The sequence below is a fragment of the Panulirus ornatus genome, chromosome 9, assembly GCF_036320965.1.
Source record: "Panulirus ornatus isolate Po-2019 chromosome 9, ASM3632096v1, whole genome shotgun sequence".
NCBI lineage: Eukaryota > Metazoa > Arthropoda > Malacostraca > Decapoda > Palinuridae > Panulirus > Panulirus ornatus.
Genome location: NC_092232.1, coordinates 52,153,816 through 52,175,953, shown reverse-complemented (window position 1 = coordinate 52,175,953; position 22,138 = coordinate 52,153,816). Strand labels below are relative to the sequence as shown.

At 39.1% G+C, this 22,138-nt stretch overlaps 1 protein-coding gene and 1 long non-coding RNA gene across 10 annotated transcripts in view; one reads left to right on the top strand and one right to left on the bottom strand.

The window, feature by feature from the left end:
- Positions 1-14,100, bottom strand: part of LOC139750427 (uncharacterized) — a 37,517-nt gene extending 23,417 nt beyond the window's left edge. The window contains exons 1-2 of one of the 7 annotated variants that reach the window (XR_011713138.1): positions 14,055-14,100; positions 7,661-7,849 (exon numbers count right to left, since the gene is read on the bottom strand). This is a non-coding gene — a long non-coding RNA (uncharacterized lncRNA). Of the gene's footprint in view, positions 1-7,660; positions 7,850-7,900; positions 8,141-13,067; positions 13,350-13,380; positions 13,570-14,054 lie in introns of those variants that run through there. The other 6 variants (XR_011713137.1, XR_011713136.1, XR_011713140.1 and 3 more) reach the window with 6 other exon arrangements.
- Positions 8,412-22,138, top strand: part of Dna2 (DNA replication helicase/nuclease 2) — a 71,405-nt gene continuing 57,678 nt past the window's right edge. The window contains exons 1-3 of one of the 3 annotated variants that reach the window (XM_071665208.1): positions 8,412-9,007; positions 18,695-20,124; positions 20,293-20,469. In XM_071665208.1, coding sequence (XP_071521309.1) covers positions 18,716-20,124; positions 20,293-20,469 — 1,586 coding nt within the window. In that variant the 5' untranslated portion in view covers positions 8,412-9,007; positions 18,695-18,715. Of the gene's footprint in view, positions 9,008-16,783; positions 17,037-18,694; positions 20,125-20,292; positions 20,470-22,138 lie in introns of those variants that run through there. The other 2 variants (XM_071665209.1, XM_071665207.1) reach the window with 2 other exon arrangements.

Below are 22,138 nucleotides of genomic sequence, written 5' to 3'. Positions count from 1 at the left end.
TTGGGCAGTAGGTTTAAATGGAGAAAAACTGGAGGAAGTGAAGTGTTTTAGATATCTGGGAGTGGATTTGGCAGGGGATGGAACCATAGAAGCGGAAGTGAATCATAGGGTGGGGAGGGGGCAAAAGTTCTGGGAGTGTTGAAGAATGTGTGTAAGTCGAGAACATTATCTCGGAAAGCAAAAATGGGTGTTTGAAGGAATAGTGGTTCCAACAATGTTATATGCTTGCAAGGCGTGGGCTATAGAGAGAGTTGTGCAGAGGAGAGTGGATGCACTGGAAATGTGATGAATGAGGGCAACATGTGGTGTGAGGTGGTTTGATCGAGTAAGTAATAATAGGGTAAGAGAGATGTGTGGTAATAAAAAGAGTGTGGTTGAGAGAGCAGAAGAGGGTGTTCTGAAATGGTTTGGTCACATGGAGAGAATGAGTGAGGAAAGATTGACCAAGAGGATATGTGTGTCAGAGGTGGAGGGAATGAGAAGTGGGAGACTAAATTGGAGGTGGAAAGACGGAGTGAAAAAGATTTTGAGTGATCGGGGCCTGAACATGCAGGAGGGTGAAAGGCGTGCAAGGAATAGAGTGAATTGGAACGATGTGTTATACCAGGGTCGACCTTCTGTCAATGGATTGAACCAGGGAATGTGAAGCGTCTGGGGGTAAACCATGGGAAGTTCTGTGGTGCCTGGATGTGGAAAGGGAGCTGTGGTTTCGGTGCATTATTACATGACAGCTAGAGACTGATTGTGAACGAATGTGGCCTTTGTTGTCTTTTCCTAGCACTACCTCGCGGACATGAGGGGGGAGGGGGTTGTTATTTCATGTGTGGTGGGGTGGCGATGGGAATGAATAAAGGCACAGTATGAATTATGAACATGTGTATATATGTATATGTCTGTGTGTGTATATATATATATGTATACGTTGAGGTGTACAGGTATGTATATTTGCGTGTGTGGACATGTATGTATAAACATGTGTAAGTGGGTGGGTTGGGCCATTCTTTCCTCTGTTTCCTTGCGCTACCTTGCTAACACAGGAGACAGCGACAAAGCAAAATAAATAAATATATGTATCTATATGTGCATATGTGGAAATTTATGTATATATGTGTATATGAGTGGATGGGCCATTCTTTATCTGTTTCCTGGTGCTACCTTGCTGATGCGGGGAACAGCGATTAGGTTTAATTAATAATAATAATAAAATACTCTGAATACCAATATCTAAGAAAATCCCGAGTTGTAAAGTTTAACCAGTCCCAAGACAGAACTTTACCAATACTTTATTGTGGCTCTACCAGACATAAGCATGGGTTCAATAAGACACTAAAATGATAATCAACATAATGTGTGAAAATATATAACAACATGCTTAAAAATGATTTTTTTTTTTTTTGCTTTGTCGCTGTCTCCCGCGTTTGTGAGGTAGCGTAAGGAAACAGACGAAAGAAATGGCCCAACCCACCCCCTATACACATGTATATACATACACGTCCACACATGCAAATATACATACCTACACAGCTTTCCATGGTTTACCCCAGACGCTTCACATGCCCTGATTCAATCCACTGACAGCACGTCAACCCCGGTATACCACATCGATCCAATTCACTCTATTCCTTGCCCTCCTTTCACCCTCCTGCATGTTCAGGCCCCGATCACTCAAAATCTTTTTCACTCCATCTTTCCACCTCCAATTTGGTCTCCCACTTCTCCTCGTTCCCTCCACCTCCGACACATATATCCTCTTTGTCAATCTTTCCTCACTCATTCTCTCCATGTGCTCAAACCATTTCAAAACACCCTCTTCTGCTCTCTCAACCACGCTCTTTTTATTTCCACACATCTCTCTTACCCTTACGTTAATTACTTGATCAAACCACCTCACACCACACATTGTCCTCAAACATCTCATTTCCAGCACATCCATCCTCCTGCACACAACTCTATCCATAGCCCACGCCTCGCAACAATACAACATTGTTGGAACCACTATTCCTTCAAACATACCCATTTTTGCTTTCCGAGATAATGTTCTCGACTTCCACACATTCTTCAAGGCTCCCAGGATTTTCGCCCCTTCCCCCACCCTATGATCCACTTCCGCTTCCATGGTTCCATCCGCTGCCAGATCCACTCCCAGATATCTAAAACACTTTACTTCCTCGAGTTTTTCTTCATTCAAACTTACCTCCCAATTGACTTGACCCTCAACCCTACTGTACCTAATAACCTTGCTCATATTCACATTTACTCTTAACTTTCTTCTTTCACACACTTTACCAAACTCAGTCACCAGCTTCTGCAGTTTCTCACATGAATCAGCCACCAGCGCTGTATCATCAGCGAACAACAACTGGCTCACTTCCCAAGCTCTCTCATCCACAACAGACTTCATACTTGCCCCTCTTTCCAAAACTATTGCATTCACCTCCCTAACAACCCCATCCATAAACAAATTAAACAACCATGGAGACATCACACACCCCTGCCACAAACCTACATTCACTGAGAACCAATCACTTTCCTCTCTTCCTACACGTACACATGCCTTACATCCTTGATAAAAACTTTTCACTGCTTCTAACAACTTGCCTCCCACACCATATATTCTTAATACCTTCCACAGAGCATCTCTATCAACTCTATCATATGCCTTCTCCAGATCCATAAATGCTACATACAAATCCATTTGCTTTTCTAAGTATTTCTCATACATTCTTCAAAGCAAACACCTGATCCACACATCCTCTACCACTTCTGAAACCACACTGCTCTTCCCCAATCTGATGCTCTGTACATGCCTTCACCCTCTCAATCAATACCCTCCCATATAATTTACCAGGAATACTCAACAAACTTATACCTCTGAAATTTGAGCACTCACTATTATCCCCCTTTGCCTTTGTACAATGGCACTATGCACGCATTCCGCCAATCCTCAGGCACCTCACCATGAGTCATACATACATTAAATAACCTTACCAACCAGTCAATAATACAGTCACCCCCTTTTTTAATAAATTCCTACTAAATTAACCTACTCACTACAAGTGTTATATACGTCAGTGTTCTATCACCTTACTTTTACTCAGGCAGATATTTTAGATAAAAGGTCACATCAGAACTACAGCAAAGAGGAATCTGCAAAAGTGACAGAATACGGTGGAAGCTAAACAACTTGCCTAGAATTAAGGCCTAGACTCAAACCTCCAATATTCTCTGCATGAAAAGCCATTGTGGGGACTCTGCTAGCTTGCACTGAGGGCTAATAAAGGAAGTAAACCCGAAAGGGACTACCTGAAACCAACTGCATCATTTGTGATACCATAATAGGAAGCATGAATCACTCATAATGGATCTTTTCTGCTTTACATAAGCTGTTCTCTTTGCAATGATGCTGGTTATCACAACACTTCTGAATCGAATCACAAAAAATAGAAAATGTAGTAGGTGAGGTTTTTAAATCAAAGGATATATACCTGGGAGGTTACTGACATGTAGTGAATAATAAAGTGAGATAACACAGGCATGAAAGATTACAAAGAAACCAATTTCTCACCAATGAGAATCTGAATTCCAGGTATTCTGGCTTGAACCAGATTTCTTAAGTACTGGGGATACAAGTACATTCAAATGGTCCCTTCCAGTGTTTGGAATGCCCAAGGTTCCTTATCATAGATGAATCACAATGAAATAATAAAAAATAATTGATAGTTAACTGGACTTGGGCAGCCATTCAGATGAAAATATAAAGGGGTGGTGTTACAGAACTGGAAGGTCATGATCTTACCAGGTAACTAATAATACAAGGGTTTAAGATTAGGATGAGATGTAGTTGCTCACCACACTGCAGATAGAGGTAGTCAGGGTTCTCAATCATTGTGCTCACAAGATGAATCCCATTTGAGAAAACACATTTACATGGACTTATTACATCATTCATGTCGTAGTACATCAATAAATACTGATACATGTATTCATTCATACTCGCTTACCTCAATCCATTCCCGGCGCCATCCAGCACAACAGGAAACAGCATTGCCATCCCGTGTTAGCAAGACAGCACCAGGAAAACAGACAATAAAGCCACATTCATTCACACAGTTTCTAGCTGTAGTGTGTAATGCACTGAAACCACAACTCCCTATCTGCACCCAGGCACCACAAACCTTTCCATGGTTTACCCCAGACATTTCATATGCCCTGGTTCATTCAATTGGCAGCACGTCAACCCCAGTATACCACATCATTCCACTTCACTCTATTCCTTGCATGCCTCTCACCCTCCTGTATGTTCAGGCCCCAATCACTCAACATCTTTTTCATTCCATCCTTCCACCTCCAATTTGGTCTCCCCCTTCTCCTCGTTCTCTTTACCTGTGACACCCATATCCTCTTTGTCAATCTTTCCTCACTCATTCTCTCCATGTGACAAAACCATTACAACTCATCCTCTTCTGCTCTCTCAACCACATTCTTTCTATTACCATACATCTCCCTTACCCTTTCATTACTTACTGGATCAAACCACCTCACACAACATATCGTCCTCAAACATTTACTTTTCAACATATCCACCCTTTTCAGTACAACCCTGTCTATAGCCCATGCCTCACAACCATATAATATTGTTGGAACTACTATTCCTTCAAACATACCCATTTTTGCTCTCCGAGATATAGTTCTGTCCTTACACACACTCTTCATCACTCCCACAGGCTTTGTCTGAGCCAGGTACCCATTCTATTGACCAACCTACAGGGGTGGAACAATAGCTGGGTTAACAATGAACCAACTGCCACAATGAACATTCAAACCTATGCACTGAACTCAGGTTGGCCTGTCAATGTGTCACAGTCAGAAACAACAAAAAAGCATAGTGAGGATTTGTAAATATAGGATTTTTTTTTTTTTTTTTTTTGAGCCTGAAAGTGATAAGCTACAGTAAAAACATGTTTACTGACTAAATCGTTTTTATACCTGTTCTCTTCTCCCCCATTGAGGCAGTGCCTTGCATAGAAGAACAAAGGCGTTACATGCTTGTATCAACTCTCTGGCTATCTTTTATAATGCACCAAATCCAAAGCCCAGTTCAAGATGTCACCAGAAAGAAAAGTGTTGAGGGAATGGAAAAGTCAAATGTAATACAAATTACACTAGAAATGAGACAGGAAACAGGTGGTGAACTACAAACTGGTCTCACTGTTGGGTGCAGTGTGTAAGGTTCAGGAAAAGATTATGAGAAAGTGAGTGGATGACTTTTTATGGAGGAGAAATTTCTGAAGTGAGAGACAGTATGGTTCTAAGGAAAGGAGTTCATGTGTGACTAACCCTTTAAGAGTTCTATGAGAGTGATCTCAGTCCTAGACAAATGGTAAGGCTGGGTGAACTATTTGTACCTGGACTGCCAGAAACCATTTGGGTGTACTGTATAGAAGGCTGACTAAGAAGTTGAACCTCCAGGCAGAAATATGGGGGAAACTCCTTCAATGGATAGATTATCTCAATGGGAAGGAGCAAAAGATGCATGTTAGAAGAGCAATTTCCTAGTGGGTTGTGATCAAGTGCCAACAGGTTCAGTTCTGGGATCATTGCTCTTCTTATTCTATGTAAATGACTAGCATGAAGGTATGGACTCCATCCTGAATATGTCTGCAAATGATGCAATGAAATAAAAACTGACTATCTATCTATCTACATCTCTGGCACCTGTTCCCACCAGGAACTTCCTCAAGGGGGTGGCCACGACAATAGTTTCCATAACTAACGAACTCCCGTGCTGCTTCTTAGCCTTTAATGCCTTATCTTTAACAGGCTACTGGCAGAAGGCAACTCTTGCACAATGTTTGCAGAGGCTCCTATCTACTAATGTTCCTACAAACTACTGCCTAATGCTCATGCCTACCTACTGCTTCTGTCTATGACTGCCCCTAACCCATGAATTGAAGCATAACATTCCAATATCAAGGTTCTTTCTGCATCAAAGTGAACTAACAACCCTGTATTAGATTTGGGTTTTTCACATCAAAAGATTTCCAATTATGCTTATTCCACTTAGATAGTCCCTTCCTTAACATTTCATGTAAAGGCACTAAAGTACAAGTCAGATATGGTAAAAAACCTGAATAATGCTGTATCATTCCAAGAAATGCCTATCATTCATTTGCAGTTTAAGGAGCTGACACACTGACAGGAAATATAGTGTGCAGTTTCCCTACAGCATAGATAAGTTACATCCTTCCTAAAGAAAGAACATTTGCTTCTATTCAATATTACTGATGTAGCCTGTCCAGTACATTCTGCAAAATCATGTTCATCAGCAGTTTTACTTACAATATCATCCTGGAAGCAAGGAACATCTTCAGTACCATACAGAATTTTTCAAGACTTTCAAATAACAATGGTGCAGAGTTTTTACCTCACAGAAGTTTGGTGTATCAATACAGTCATTTCAGGGTGTTATAGGTTTTGCTAACTCTGTCCATGTTCACCTAAAGATAAGCACATGACAAAGCTATTAGGGGAGCACATAAATAATGGAGGGCAAGTAAAGGATAAGGTTCAACTATCACAGCTTGGTTCACAGTTACCTCATAGTCATCACAAATTCTCACTGACTTGTCTGACTTGGGTACAGTTCTAATGGGAGCTCCCCAGCTGCCCCGATAAACTTTATAAATTACTCCAATTCTTTCATGTTTGTCCAATTACCTCTCAACTCCCTTTTCCTATACATAAGGAACAGGTATTTGCTTGAAATATACTGGACTGACATCACTGACATGTGCGCTTCATGTCCTTTAACATGCAATACCATCATAAATCACTATAATCACCAACTACCAAACCATCATACCTTATCACACAAAGAAACTGGCTCTCTTACTTTATTTCTCTCAAGAATATGTTTGAAGTTTTACAACTGTCTTCTCAAGTGGGACAGAAAATATTCTTTGGTAAATATTTTCCCTCACAAGAGGAAAATTCTGCAGCTGTGTCAATTTTCATTACAACATCCCTATCACTAAGTAACATATGTACTAAATATGTGCAACATTGTGTACAGGTACTGGTGGCAAACACACAGTCAGAACGTTCTTTACACTATCAAGTCACTATTGTTCTCTTGGTCAAGACTATGCACTTTTCATTTGATGTGGCTTCAACTACTCGGGGAAGGCATCAGCAACGTGACCAACCACATTACATTTACACCACCTAGAATGAACTAACACTGATATGAATACTGTTGGTTGCTTATCTATACCATTTTCTCTGATTTTCTACCCCCTTCTCCTCTCTTCAACTTTAAAACTTCCTACCTTTAGAAGTGCCATATTCATGAGCTGCATTGGCTTCTAAAACAGTTCCTGCGGCTTTACTCATATGTAAATGTTTGCAGACAAATGCCTTAGCTATTTTTTTTCTTACCAGATCCAATGCTATGGCTACACGACAGGCTTTCCCAAAGGTTACATATCTGAAGTGGCCACTAACTTGTCCCGAATTCGTTAATGAAAACCTCTTAACAAACTTATCTCTTGAGGGCCAGCCTCAAAAAAAGATGCAGTTACAAAGGGTAATCTAATTTCTAAGGCTACTATGAAGTCACCAATACACTCATCCTCACGTCTGTCTCAAGTACCAAACTTACTCTAAGCAATTTGGAAGGGCGATCTCGGTGGAGGAGCCCATGAAGTATCTGATGAGGGTATGATGCTGTGGGTAGGTTGGACATAGTGGTGCACGTGGTTGGCCACGACTCTAAGAAAAATCGTCTTCCTACCCTCAGCTATGACAGCCTCCTTCACTGCGTCTTCCCCTTATACTGCATGTTCATTGCCTAGAAACAAAATAGCCAATCTTTAGCAATAAAAGGTAAAATTATCCTTACTTTTCGTCATAATCGTCCATGCGTCGCCTCTCATCCAAGATGTTGGCTGTGCATCTCCTCAACTTTCCTCCCTGCAACAATTAAAAGTGAGTAACAGATGAGGATGTCATTGCAGCTCACCGTACACAGTCTCGCAACTCATCAGGAAAAATCTGGACCATCCCAGCCTCATAATTATTAAAGTAGTAAAATGTGGTAGGAGATATGCACCTTTGAAGTACGCCATTACGGCGCATGCGCTCTTTCAAAACAAAAAAAAAAAAAGGATTGCAAATATAAAGGGATCATGAACAGAAGTTACAACAAAATAGATGCATAACATACGAAAATCAGTCAGTTTTAAAAGATATACTAAAATTAGTTTGAATCAAGCTTATGTGTATGATTTGCCTTAATGAGGCGGTACCTGGTTTTGATTTTGGAGCCAAGTGTTTCTGTGTGTGTGTGTGTGTGTGTGTGTGTGTAATTTGACGTCTGCTTCAACCTGGATTATTTAATTATAGTGGCTTTCTTTGGGTCACGAGTGTGGTTGGATGTCTAGTTTAATCTGCCTAAATCTGGAGGCTTAGAGCAAGCAGATGATGTAACTTAATGAAGACCTGTTTGGAAGTGTTAGAAAACCGCCTAACCAAACCAGACTGGACATCCCTGGTTCATAGAGGGCTTTAAATGCTGATATGGGAGATATAGCAGCAGTTTTAAACACCGACAAGTTAACGAAAGTAGTAAGATGGGCAACTGCCATGCCCGCCAACCCACACGGCGACAGCAGCCATGTCTGGGAAGGTCGCTATGAAGAGCACGACGGAAGTATGAAAGATTTTGCATCGCACTGAGAGAGATAACAGATATGTTCTTCACAACCAGTGGCCTTCTTGTCGACAGCAGTGTGAAAGATGAGGCGAAACATGAGTGCGTGGGAGAGAGAAGAAAGGTGATTTTTCCTTAATGAAGCTGGATCAACCATGTACTTCTCCACCTTGGCGAATCTACTGACCCATTCCAAGCCTATGGACTTTTTTTTTTTTTCAACCTAATGATGCACACCATGAAGACCCTTTGTGTACCTGGCCTACTGGAAATGGATGAGAACTACAGGAGATCAAGGTAAGGGTGATTTTAGTGATTTTACATCGGCTCCTAAGAAACTATCTGGTCGTGATCATAGCTCTTATCTGGACAGGTTAGTCAAAGGTCTCATTAAAGAACATGTCTAGAACAAGTCAAAGAATATCTATAACTTAGATTTTGAGACACTTTAGATGAGTAAAATACCCGAGATTATGGCCAAAAATAACTGTCTTGCTGAAATTTGTGTCTGACTGTCAGAGTGGGAAGTGATTAAGAAAATTAGTCCCCACTACCCTGTATGTAAACTGAAGACTTTTCAGTGTTTTGATGGTATTTAACTATAATATGCAACAGTAAAGTTAGGGGAAAAGTAATTAGTTATGGTAAAGTGAGTGTTGAAAATGATTGTGCTGTGAATGTGCTTACTGTGTACAATACCAAGGCCAGTGAAGATAGCTATGCTTATTTAGCTGATCTCTTGATTAATAATATGTAGGTTATGATGGAGATAGATACAGCTGTAGCTTTTTTTGGTAATAAACAAGGATATGTACCAGTTTCAGTGTGAGGTAGAGAATGGTAGCAGGAAATCATATATAATAATGATAATGGCAAGTTATGTTCATTAAACCATCTCTCGTGGGGAAGAGTTCATTTGCTGGCTTCATAGGATACGGGCATTTTTCTATCCATGTCATCAGTCAGGGTTTACTGTTTCTCAGCTGGTTCTGTAGTAATATTCATGTCTGGTGTCAGAGTACTGCTGAGGAGGTAAGGTCAAAGAGGCAAGACTGGCAGTGCTAGTGATGATGGAAATGTAAAAGTTATAGGTATTTTAATGATGGATCTGGGTTTGTTTAGTAGTGATGATGATGGTATGTCATCTGATCTTGTCAAGAATGAAAGGAAGCTGTGTAAGGCAAGTGAGTTAGTGGGAGGAGAGGTATGGACAAGTGGCCACTGGAAGAGAAAGCTGTGTCAACATGAGTGATGACTGTCATGATAAGGAAAAATCTGGTAATATCAATGGAAGGTAACGTTTTTACTTCTCAAAGCCAGTTGAAATGAATATTCAAGGGAAGGATCAGTGGGCAGTTAGAATGGCCAAAGTTTATTGGGAAAATAAAGTACTCTTCAAGGAAGGTAGGCACAGGGCTTCTATAATAAGAAGAATGATGAGGCTGGCAAATACCTGTTTTCAAATGGTTCTGAAAATGATGTGTTGGAAGTGTTGAAAGAAAATGAGAAGTATATGTAGATTACTTTGTTTGATTGCCTTACAATCTGGATTCATGTCAATGGGAAACTTGAGCCTTGATTAAAGGAATGGCACCAGAAGGTTTTAGTAAATGCTCAGTAATTAAAAAAAGTGGCTGTTCATTAATATAATCCTGTTTTGTGTCATAAATGTAGAAAATGGGGTCATATATATACCACAGTGAGAGTTACTGCTAGTGTGGAACAAACATGACTGAAAATGCACAAATGAAATCAAAGAAAGTCAAGGTTGTGCCAAAATGTTGCTTCTATGGGGTTGTTTATAATGCTAATTCATTGACAAGTAGCTTCTGCAGACATGAGAAATGAAGCGGGTAAATTTTGTTAATGGTGAAGATTAAACCCACACTAGGTAAATGGAAACAATTTTGGGAGCTCTTATGTTTCAGCCCATAAACAATTCTGGGAGCTCTATACTTTTGTCTATAAACTAGGACTGTCTTTAGGAAAGTGACAAAAAAATTAGCAATATTAAAAGTTTGACAACAAAAATGTAAAGATATTAAAGGTTTGGCAACAAAAATGTGAAGATATTAAAGGATTGGCAACAAAATATGAAGATAGGTTGGCAATTTCAGATTAGGTCACATATCCTGACATAGTACTAGGAAGGGTTGGTACTTGATATAATCATCTTACTGATAGTTAGCATTATGAAACATGGTAAGACTCATATCTTCTCAACAAATAATAGATGTAGATTCTATAATTTTCCCTTTTGTTACAGTTTGATTTCTAAACCATTGAGGCATTATTCCAATCCATTTGTGGCCTTTCATATGGACATGGTTGACAATAGCAGATCTTTCTTGGCCATATCTAACAAGTGAGACAATAAAATTTATATGGCTGTTTTATAATGCTGAAGTTAATGTGTAGTTCCCCCACCTGAGGTCTAGGGATAGTGAAGGAAGGGCAGAAGCGTGGGGCATTGATCATTATAACTTGCATTCGGTAATGACTATTTGTAAAAGATATATATGTTAAAGTAAAGTTCATGCACAAAAGAGTGAGCTAACATCACTTGCATGGTTATGGTATAGCTCTGAAGTTAATACATAACTACAGGTAAAGGCAGTTTATAGGTAACATATACATAGTTACAGAAGCTGATGCCTGATTTTACGAGAATGTGTGAAAGGAGGAAGCTGCAGGTAAGTGTGAATAAATGCTAGGTTATTATCTTTAGCAGGGCTTAGGGACAGGTTATATGGAGTGTAAGTCTGAAAGTCTGGATGGAGAAAATCTAGAAGCAAAGGGGTTTTAGATATCTGGGAATGATCATGGCAGCAGCTAGAATCATGGAAGCAGAAGTGAGTCATAGGATGAGTCGGGGCAAAGGTATGTGAAGCAAAGAAATGTGTCTGAAGAGGTCATAATCAGGCAGGGCGAGAATGGGTATGTTTGAAGGTACAACAGTCCCAGTGATATTATATGGATGCAATGCATTTGTTATGGATGGGAATGTGCTGAGGAGGGTGGATGTGATGGAAATGGAATGTTTGAGGACAATATGTGGTACTGGAAATACATGGAATAAGTGATGAAAGGGTAAGAGAGAGGTATAGTAATAAGGAGAGTGTGGTTGAGAGAGCTGAAGATGTGCTGAAATGGTTTAGAGAATGAGTGAGGAAAGGTTTGCAGATCTTACCTTGTAAAGTGAGATATGGGACAATATATCTCATTGGGTTATAATCACCCTAATTTCTGCCCATTTCTCTTTAAACCCTTTACAACTTTCCCGTCTCTTTGGTGGATATGAAATTCCACCACTCATCACTAAATGTACTTATCACTGTAAAATCTAACTTACCTTGGAAACCCTACTTTACATGAGTTGCTAAGTTTGCTAAAGAAAAAACTAGGTATTCTGTTCAGATGCTTTAAGCTCCTTTTTTCTGAATAATTGTTCTTTATACAAAGGATTGATCATTTCTTGTTTAAAGCACTGGTTTTGCATGTGGGGAGGCTCCTGCTCTACTGACTTACTAGACAGAGTTAATTCCAAGTGGTGAAACTTCATCAACTTACCACACTTCTCTGTGGCCTGCTACTGACCACATAATGTGACCTCTTTCCTTCTGGCCCACTACTGACCTCACAACTTGACCTACTTCCTTCTTTACTACTGATCTCACAACTTGACCAATTTCTTTCTGGCTTACAACTGACCTCACAATTTGACCTACTTCCTTCTTCCCTACAAGTGACCTCACAACTGACGTACTTCCTTCCGGCCTACTACTGACCTCACAACTTGCCGTTCTTCCGTTACACCACAGTGTTGGTCCACTTTCTCTCTTCCACAGACATTATTGTGAATTTTGCTCATGACAGCTGGTTTCTTGTGTCTCTCCACCATTAGCTAGATCATGTAGTCCATAGCAAGTTACTGCATCTTCACTCCCTCATGACTTTCATAACAATTGACTTAGCCATTTTTAAAAGGGAGATTTTTCCCACTCCCTCAAAACTCTAAAAATAATATTTCTCTATAACCCTTATTTTATTTCAATGATCTGTGATTACCATTATTGGAGCTAACAGAATAAAAAGAAAGGAAGTCAGTGCCAGATCCATTCTGTGAAAAGGTGCCAGACAATTGTTTCTTTCTATGCAATAAAAGTTTGGATGACAGGCTATTAGTAGAAGAACAAGAAGGGTTGTGCCAATGATCTCTTTTTATGCAATAAAAGTTTGAATGACATGCTATTAGTAGAAGAACAAGAAGGGTTAGATAATAACACCAACAGAACTATGCTATCTTTGTATGCAGATGACACCTATGACAGCAAAGCAATAGTCTCACTATACTTACATAGAAAGGCTCCTCTCCCCTTAATGTGCTTTGTGACCCCTACATTGTTGTTCCTCTGTCAACGTTGCTACTGTTGACGTTAGCCATCAGGTCCAGTCATAATTTTTTTACGTTTTAACTTCACGTCAGCGATTTTAACTTGATGAGAAACGATCTCTTGTAAGTCAACCTACTAACCTTGAACTGTGTTGTACTTACAGTTTCTAAAGAAAAGATAATGTATTGTTAATGATGTTTAATATGATACAAGTACTTGTTAGCAGAGCGTTTTTGGGAGTGATGATCCATCATACCAACACAGGTTGATACTGACCCGTAATGTGGTTGTCTAGCCACAAAAGATTTTCATCTCAGACCGACCAGTGGCCCATGAGATTCTGCTTCATATCTCGACCTGAAGGCTAGGAAAAGCCTGGGACCATAAGGGTTGTAGCTACCCATGAAATCAATCCTCCAACACTACGGTTTTGGGGATTTGATGGTATCTATGGAGCGTTTGTTGGTATGACATTGTCAACCCATGGTCCAGTGGATAACGTGCATTATGTAAATGCCATTCAAACGGTAGGGATTCGAATCCCTAACCATTTGTGTGGAGGGTGGGTTCGCAAATATCTTGTCCATGATGCCCAATAATGGAAAAAAAAAAAGATTCCAGTGATTAAATACCCTTCGTTTCACGTCCTCGAGCACGGTCTGGATCGGATATTTTCCGTTAGGTTCACATTAACCAGGGGCCAGTGGTTTTACCGAACTTACAATAACAAAAATGGATGTACATGAACACAAATATAGTACAATAAACGTGTACCTTAGTAGCATAGTACCTAGTTATTATGTACCTTGCTCTCACAAATGGTACGTGGTTCGAATCCTTTCTGTTGGAGGGCTTTATGTATATGAAGGTGTGCGATTAATATATTCTGTTCGTGTTCATATATATTTTCATATGTGACGTAAAACTGCTTGCTCCGAGTTAATACCAACCTTACGGAACCTGCTCATGGACGCGAGACGAAAGGTAGACTTCTGCATCACTGGCCAAAAGTATTTCCGCACGTGGCCGCCAAAATTTTTGTACCAAATTCTTTATGGGTTTTGGTCTCGTATGCTTACAATACAAGACAGAATCAGAGAAAAATTTCACAGATAATTGGGTGCGATTTCTCAATGTCACCGGTCATCAGAATAAGTAAGAATTGTCCCTCTAGTTTACTTAGCTGCTTGTGAGATGGTTGAGCGAGGGAGAAGAATTGAGTGACGAAAATAATTGTAACTTTAATGGCGGTTGAAGTGGGCGACAAATTGCTGAAATGTTGAAGATTAATACTTCTGCCTCCATAAATTTCTTAAGCAGTACGGAGAGAGGTTATGTCGAAAACGAAAGAAGTGGGAGACCAACTAAATATAGTGACCGACTTGACGGACAACTTTTGCGAGTTTTTATTGTAAAAGCCAACCGTCGGAAAAGTTTGCGGATCACTAATACATTTAATGAAGTAGCACTGGTGGTCAGACTGAGTCAGAGAACTGTTAAAAGACTTTTGATATTCAATAGTTACAATAGAATGATTGTAAAGAAAATTATCATTTCCAAAGCTAATCGTTGTAGGAGGAGGGCATGGTGTAGATCGAATCTCCATAGAATTTGAATACCTTTTGGAACAGAGTTATATTTTCTGATGAAACGCAAGTAGTGGTAGGCTGGAACAGTAAAGTTTATGTGTGGCGAAATGAGTGTGAAAAGTGATCTTTGTGTGTGATTATCAGACTCCCAAGATAGTTGCAAGTGTTATGATTTGGGGCTGTATTGTGTATAAAGGTGCAGGGACTTTGGTACCAGTAGATGGAAATACTAATTCAGAAAAATACACAGCCATCTTGATGAAAATCTATGGCTAATGGTTGCTAAAGTTTTGGGAATCCGTCCCTGGATATTCCAAGATGATAATAGAGAATGTGTGGAGGTACTTGAAAATCAGACTTCTGAGACGAGCGCACATGTACAGGATAGAACTCACCGACGCTGCCACTGAAATTTGCTCATCCATCACTTTACATATCATTCACTGTATGCCTCTGTTCCCAAACGAATTAGTCATGTTTTGAGAGAAAATGTATCCATTACCAAATCCTAAGATAAGATTTTATTCTAATAATCCTGAAATGTATCTTTGAATTCGAGGAATTGAATTATTGAAAAAAAAATGGCCATCGTGCCGAAATTATTTTGGCCAGTGTTATCACTTAGACATTTCTAAGGTACGGGCTTTGTAGCCTGGCATAGATAAAGACAAGTAAATCAGTTTTTGTTAAAGTGCATCCGCTCCAACGGGTCATCCTCCCGCAAGGGGTTGTCCACCAATGAAGCTTCGAGTGTCTAGGTACAGCGTTGTCCAAATTTAGTGACCTCATTTACACGAGGGAACACTGAGGTTGACTTTTTACCTTTTAATCAAGAACAATGTGGGTTTTCTAATACCTGTCGATAGTCTACCAATAAAGTTTTGATCCTATGTTTATTTCTTTAGCATTTTGACCTTGAAATCTACAGGGCTCATCCCTATGAAGAGAATATTAATGTGTTCTGTCAAAGTGATCGCTGTTATCCTCTGAGGGTTAATGTTCCCTCTGAGTTTACCAGACCAGCCAGCCCTCTCCTGTGCTTCCAGTTCCTCAGGCTGGTGTTATAACTTATTTTTGATATATACAAAAATGTTACATCAGAGGATCATTAACCGGGCCCTTTTGGCCTTACCGATAGATCTATAAATGCCGATGATGAATTGTTTGATGGACGGGTTGCTGGGTGGCCCGTACGCAATAGTTAAGAGTTAGTGTCAGCATTAAACTTAAGAGTTAGTGTCAGTATTGAACGCTTTGGGTTAGATTAACACTGTCATGGCGAACTGGATGATAACAAATGCAGAGGTTTTTATTTAGTCCATTACGGTGGTATGTGTAATAGAACAAACACGAGTTAACACAGCCTTTAACGGAATAAGAAATACATGATTATTGGTTATTCAAACCAGTGCAGTAACATGAATACATTCTTCAGTCTCATGAATTTTCCTTCAGTTAATGTATCTCTAATCATCATTGCCCACAATATAAATTAGATCAGTGCTTTTACTTTCATCACAACGTGGGAGAGATTTACACTAAGGTTATTTAAACATTTCTGGAAATTATGTAGAGAACAGAATTATTTGTCTAGGACGTTTTCTCATTCTAATCGATATTTTTTTGTCATGAATGTTCAAGGCACCTGAAATAATGCCTTCAAATGATTTCATTTATATTTCTTGTGCTTAGGATGTCACATTTTTCCCTAGGGTGTGATATGAAATAATTCCAGTCATAGGGGAAACTTTCTCTGATGTGAATTCACGCTTTAGTTAATTGTTTCATGCTTGATTCATGTTTATCATTATCATTAATTGCTTGTTTTGTTACTTTATCATTAATTGCTTGTTTTGACGTCACTTTGTCTACATTAGGTTCGGAAAATGAAACTAATAGTGCATTGGGTGGTGCAATCTTGCTATGTTCTCTTCACCAATAGAAAAAGAATTTCATCCTTTAATTATCTCCAATAATGGTATAAATATGGAAAAAAATGTCCAGATTTGAAAATGTGATGAAAGGCATTCAGTTTTTAATACTGGAATTCATGACTTGAGTTAACCAGAACATATAGATGCCTGACAAAAAAAGTTCATGAAGTGGAATATATAGTTTTTCTTGCTTACATTTATTCCTCTATGACGTTCGCGCCTTCTTCGGATAACGTAGACAAGTGTAGAGGGTGTACATCAGATTTTTAGAGCAATTATGCAGTAATTACGTGAAGGAAAGCTCATCTACACTACTCCGAGAAAATAAGAACTAATTAAGAATTTGATTTTATTTAAAAAATAAAAGTTTCTAAAGTACGACACCATGGTCAAGAAGGGAAAGAGATCGGTAGGTGCCTAAGCAATACTTTTATTACATTTAGGTACGTGATTTGAGGATATATATATTTACATATCATTGCTGGCTTTGTAGTAATTACCCAGTGGCTTTTACGTCTTACCACATAGCAAAACTTGAGCATATCATGAGTACTTTTTCTTATTGATGTCTCCTATATAATTCTCAATATCCGTGCTTGTATGTGAGATGACGTCCAGTAATGATAGTGTAATTGCCCATATCATGAGGTCCAGTAATGATGGTATGTGTGTTGGTCCCTCTCATCTTAAGTGTGTTCACTGACAGGTTGGTATAGGAAATTATCCTTTGCAAACTTGAAAAACTAATGTTGCTATCACTCTGTCACCATGGGAATGAAAAATTCTCCAGCTTTTCTACTTATAATTGACATTCTTCTTTATAAGACCAGTATCAGTACTTAACCGCATTTGAGAAGTGTGTGTTTTGCAGTTTCCTGTGCCATCCTAATTGTTCCTTCATTATCATTGCATATTTTTTCTAGTTAAGATTTTTTACACTTTCACATATTTTCATAATCATTGCATATTTTTTCTAGTTAAGATTTTTTACACTTTCACATATTTTCATAACCATGGCATCATCATTAGTGCTACCCCGTCCACACAAAAACCTCCAACTTTACCCAAAAGTCATTTGTACACCATTCTTCCCGTTTACCCTTGAGCTTTGTTTGGCTCAAAGCTTGGACATTCAGGTTCTTTTCCCTAAGCATATCTTTCATTTTTTCTCATCTTGGTTACACCTACACATTCAGACACCCCATCCTGAGCCTTGGAAGATGATGAGTACCGCCTGCTTGGCCCCTTGTATTCCGTCATTTAGAAATTGAAAGATAAGAAGAGTGGGGGTTTCCAACCCTCTGCTCTGACCTCACTTAGTCACCTCTTGCGATATGCAAGGAATTAGGAAATAGAATTCTGTTTCCTCAACCCCAAACTTAACATCCAGTGCATGTGTAACTCGGGGACCCTTGTACATTTATTCCCCACCTCTGTGCTTATATATAATAGGCTGCATAAGCTGTGGACCCTCCAAAATGTTGAATAAACAGGGAGCACTTTTCTGGTCAGCTGCTACACAATGGTATGGTGTGGCAATTGCAAAAGACATGCCTGCATCTTACGTATGATTTTTGCACACCAAGTGTAGTTTGCACATATTGGATGTTTATTCTACCTATCCTCTTAATTACAACTACATACAGCTGTGTTACTGGACTTCCCATAAGTGATTTCAGGAAGATAAGCACTCCGTGCTTGTCTCCTTCTTTTGTTTCACCTTTTAGAAACTGAAATACAAGAATGGGAAGGTTTCTAGTGCTCTGCTCTTTCCTCTTTTAGATGCCTTTTATGACATGCTGGGAATCCATAGTTAGAATTTGTTCTGCTCCATCCCCGTGGAAAGGAAAAAGATAAAGAGAATAAGAAAACATTCAAACATCGCAAAGGAAGTAGATGTGGAGAATTAGAGTATGAGAAATACAGGGCTTAGTAGTTTTGTAAAAACATGATTTATTGATGCATAGGGATCATCAGCATGAAAAACCATGAGATATTTGCTCTTATTGTATTGAGATAGATTACTATAGGATTGTGGTGCTGCTTCATATAACTCTTCTTTTTCAGCCTGCAAAGGACTCTGGCCAGATGAAGATATCTTCATTTTTCTTCCCAGCAGCACCAACTATTTTTACAACTATTAAAAAAGAGAGGTCCCATTCCAACTCTTGTGAAAGATCTGCAAACACAGCCACTAGCCAAGGAAAAGCGAATACTGGTTCTTGTGAGATCCAGACAAAGCACATTGGTTTAGAAAAGGGAGAACCAACACATCAACCAGTCTCATTGTTATCAGTAAAAGATTCACAGGGATTTGATGATGTAAAACCCAAAGAATCAGATTTGGTGCTCCAGAAAGTATTACCTTCTGAAAATGGGGTAGATTCTCTTGATTCATCAGAGGATTCTGATCCTGAAGTTATTGAATCAACTCCAGAAGTAAAGAAATATGATAAAGCAGATATTCTTTCAATAAGCAAAATCACACAGAGTCCAGATTTTATTCCTCCAACTCCGCAACCTCAACCTAAGAAGAGGATATATAACTTTTCTTCTGGTTTGGACTCTGCTGTAAATAATGATAAAAGGACTTCTTCAACCTCTGTGCTTTCTAACAAAGCTCAAAGTTTCTTAGAATCTAATGTTACTAGTTGTAGGCCCCTGTCACTAAAAAGTAAGGCAAATAGAAGTACATTATCTAAACAAGAGCAAAATTCAAAAATTTCATTTTCTGATTTGCAAGATATTCATGTGAACATGAATAGTGAACATCATTCTATGAGCAAACCTTTAACCTCAACAAAGAGACATGCAGTAACTGGAACAGGTGTTTCCCCAGACCCAAAACGAGTAAGTACACCAGACAATAAGGATATTGAGATAGAGATTGAAAGTTGCAAGTCAAATCTTCTTGAAAGGTTTGTTGCTGGTGCTTCGTTATTAAGTGATAGAGAAAGTGATGGAAGCTTTAGCTTGCTGCAGCCTAATTGTAGGGTTGAAGAAAAAGAAAAGATAATGAAAAAGGAAATTTGTAAGGAATCACTTGAAGAATGGCAGCATGTTGAAAGAGAGATGCTAAAAACTAAGAGTTATGAAAATACAGACCTGTTCCATAGTATTGGGAAAGTAGCCTTGAAAGAACGAATTTTATCCTCTCAGTCACGTGAAAATGAGGTGGATACTGAGTCTTGGTTAGATGATGGAAACATCAAAACGAGAAAACATAACCAAAAGGAAAGAAATTTGTCAGGATCCTTGGAAGAAGATGATTTTCCGCTTCAAGAACACTTTGTATCCTCACAAGGATTTGGGAATACTGTTGATTCATTGGATCATGATCTTGAAGAGGAAAAGATATTCTGTACTTTAGACATGAAAGATGTATTTGACGAAACACATAGTGACTTAATGGATGATGACTTGGCTGCTAGTTTTGAAGTTATGTCTCCATTTAAGGAGGAAGTTAACAGACCAAAGAAGTCATTTGTTGGAAATAAGTAAGTCTTGTTCTAAATTTTATGTACTGAAAATTATATCTTATGTGATGTAGAAATTATATTCTGATATATATAATGATAATCTTTCTTAGGATTACATTTGCCTTTATTACATTATAAGTTATTTAGCTATTTGATATTAAAATCATGGAGGTGTCTACTTCACAGGCAGGTAAAGCAACTGTTGAATGAGGGTGTAGGCAGTGAATCATTTTCTGTGCAAGGGAGATTTGGACGCCATGTTGTAACTGCTGTGGAACGGGATGCTTACAAGGGAGAAATTTTTCTTCGACTTGTCTCTGCTGAGAATGACAGTGTGAGAACATGCACGCTAAGTGGAACTTGGTGAGTTTGTGATACACTTGTATATGTATATTATCACAGGTTCAAAGGTTATACATAACTAGGTACTGTAGCAGCAACGAGAAACAAGCTGCTAATCAGGATTTGGTATCAGTGTTTTCACAGTCGTCTCCCTTAGTAGAAGTATCTTACAGGAGGTTATGTACAATGATGCTGGATCAAGTTCTTGGTTGGTCATTTTTTTTTTATGCCTACTTGCATTAGAGCAAGCTCCAGCCGCCAGTCTAGTGACTGCTGTTGCCTACCTTTAATGCTCTCCTACTTTGATGATGTTGACCTTTATTGAAATGTAAGTTGATCCTACTGCTTTTCTTCTTTGTCTGTCCCAGCCTTTGGAGATGATTTTTGCCTCCTTCCTTCTGTCTTGCTTGTTCATATATCACCATTGCTTTGATAATTTTTTGGCTTATGTCATTTCTTTGTTTGAGTATCCTTGTTTCACTGCCTCGACTTGTCTTTTACAATTATCCTGTTGCATCTCCTCATGGAATGTTGTACTCCATACTTCTCTCCTGTGTATGCATTGGTCTTTTGTCTTTAACTGAAGGGGGCAGAGATTAGATGAAATAATTGTTAAACGGAAGTTCTATTGAATGTGTTTGATCATAGGGTGGCAGATATGTTTTTTGGGATGTAGAGATATGCAAAGTGAGAGATTATTGCGAGTGTTTTGGTGAAAAGAAGAAAGGGGGTGAAACCCTTCCTTAAGATGGTTATGGTAAAGTAGTTAGAGTGGATGGATTTGCAGTTAGATTTCTTAAGAAAAGGGGTGACTGTGTTGTTGATTGGTTGGTTAGGATTTTTATCACATGTATGGTGCATTGTGAGGTGCCTCAGAATTGGTGGAATGCCTGTATAGTGACATTTTGTATATGCATGAGGTGCAAAAGCGACTGCTTGGTCGATTGAGTTGTGATTATATTGAATGTTCCTGGTGAGTTGTCTGGGAGATTAGAAATTGAGAGGGTGGTGGCAGTCATAAAGTGTCAGACTGGGGAGGAACAGTAGATTTCAGGAATGGTAGAGGATATGTGGATCAGATGTTTCGTAAGAATAATTTGTGAGAAATACTTATAGAAACAAAGATTTGTATAGGACGTATATGGATCTTTAGAAAGCATATGATGGGGTCAATAGGGATTCTCTGTGAAAGAGGTTATGAATATATGGTGTGGGAGGAATATCGATGGAAGAAGTGAAGAATTTTGGAGAGGAATGTGTGTATGTATGCATGTACGCATGTACGTAGAGGGATGGATAAGTGGTTCCAGCTGAAGGTTGGTCTGTGGCACGGGAGAGTGAGAGCCATACAAGGAATAGAGTGAATTGGAATGATGTGGTGTACCGGGGTCGACGTGCTATGAGTGGACTGAACCAGGGTATGTGCAATGTTTCAGGTAAACCATGGAAAGGTCTGTGGAGCCTGGATGTGGATAGGGAGCTGTGGTTTCAGGGCATTGCACGTGAGAGCTAGAGACTGAGTGTGAACGAATGTGGCCTTTTTTGTCTGTTTTTCTGGCAGTACTTCATTGAAGCAGGGGGTAGCGGAGCTGTTTTCTGTGGGGTGGGTAGCGCCAGAAATGGATGAATACAGGCAAGTATGAATGTGTATATATATGTATATGTCTTTGTATGTGTTTGTATATGTGTA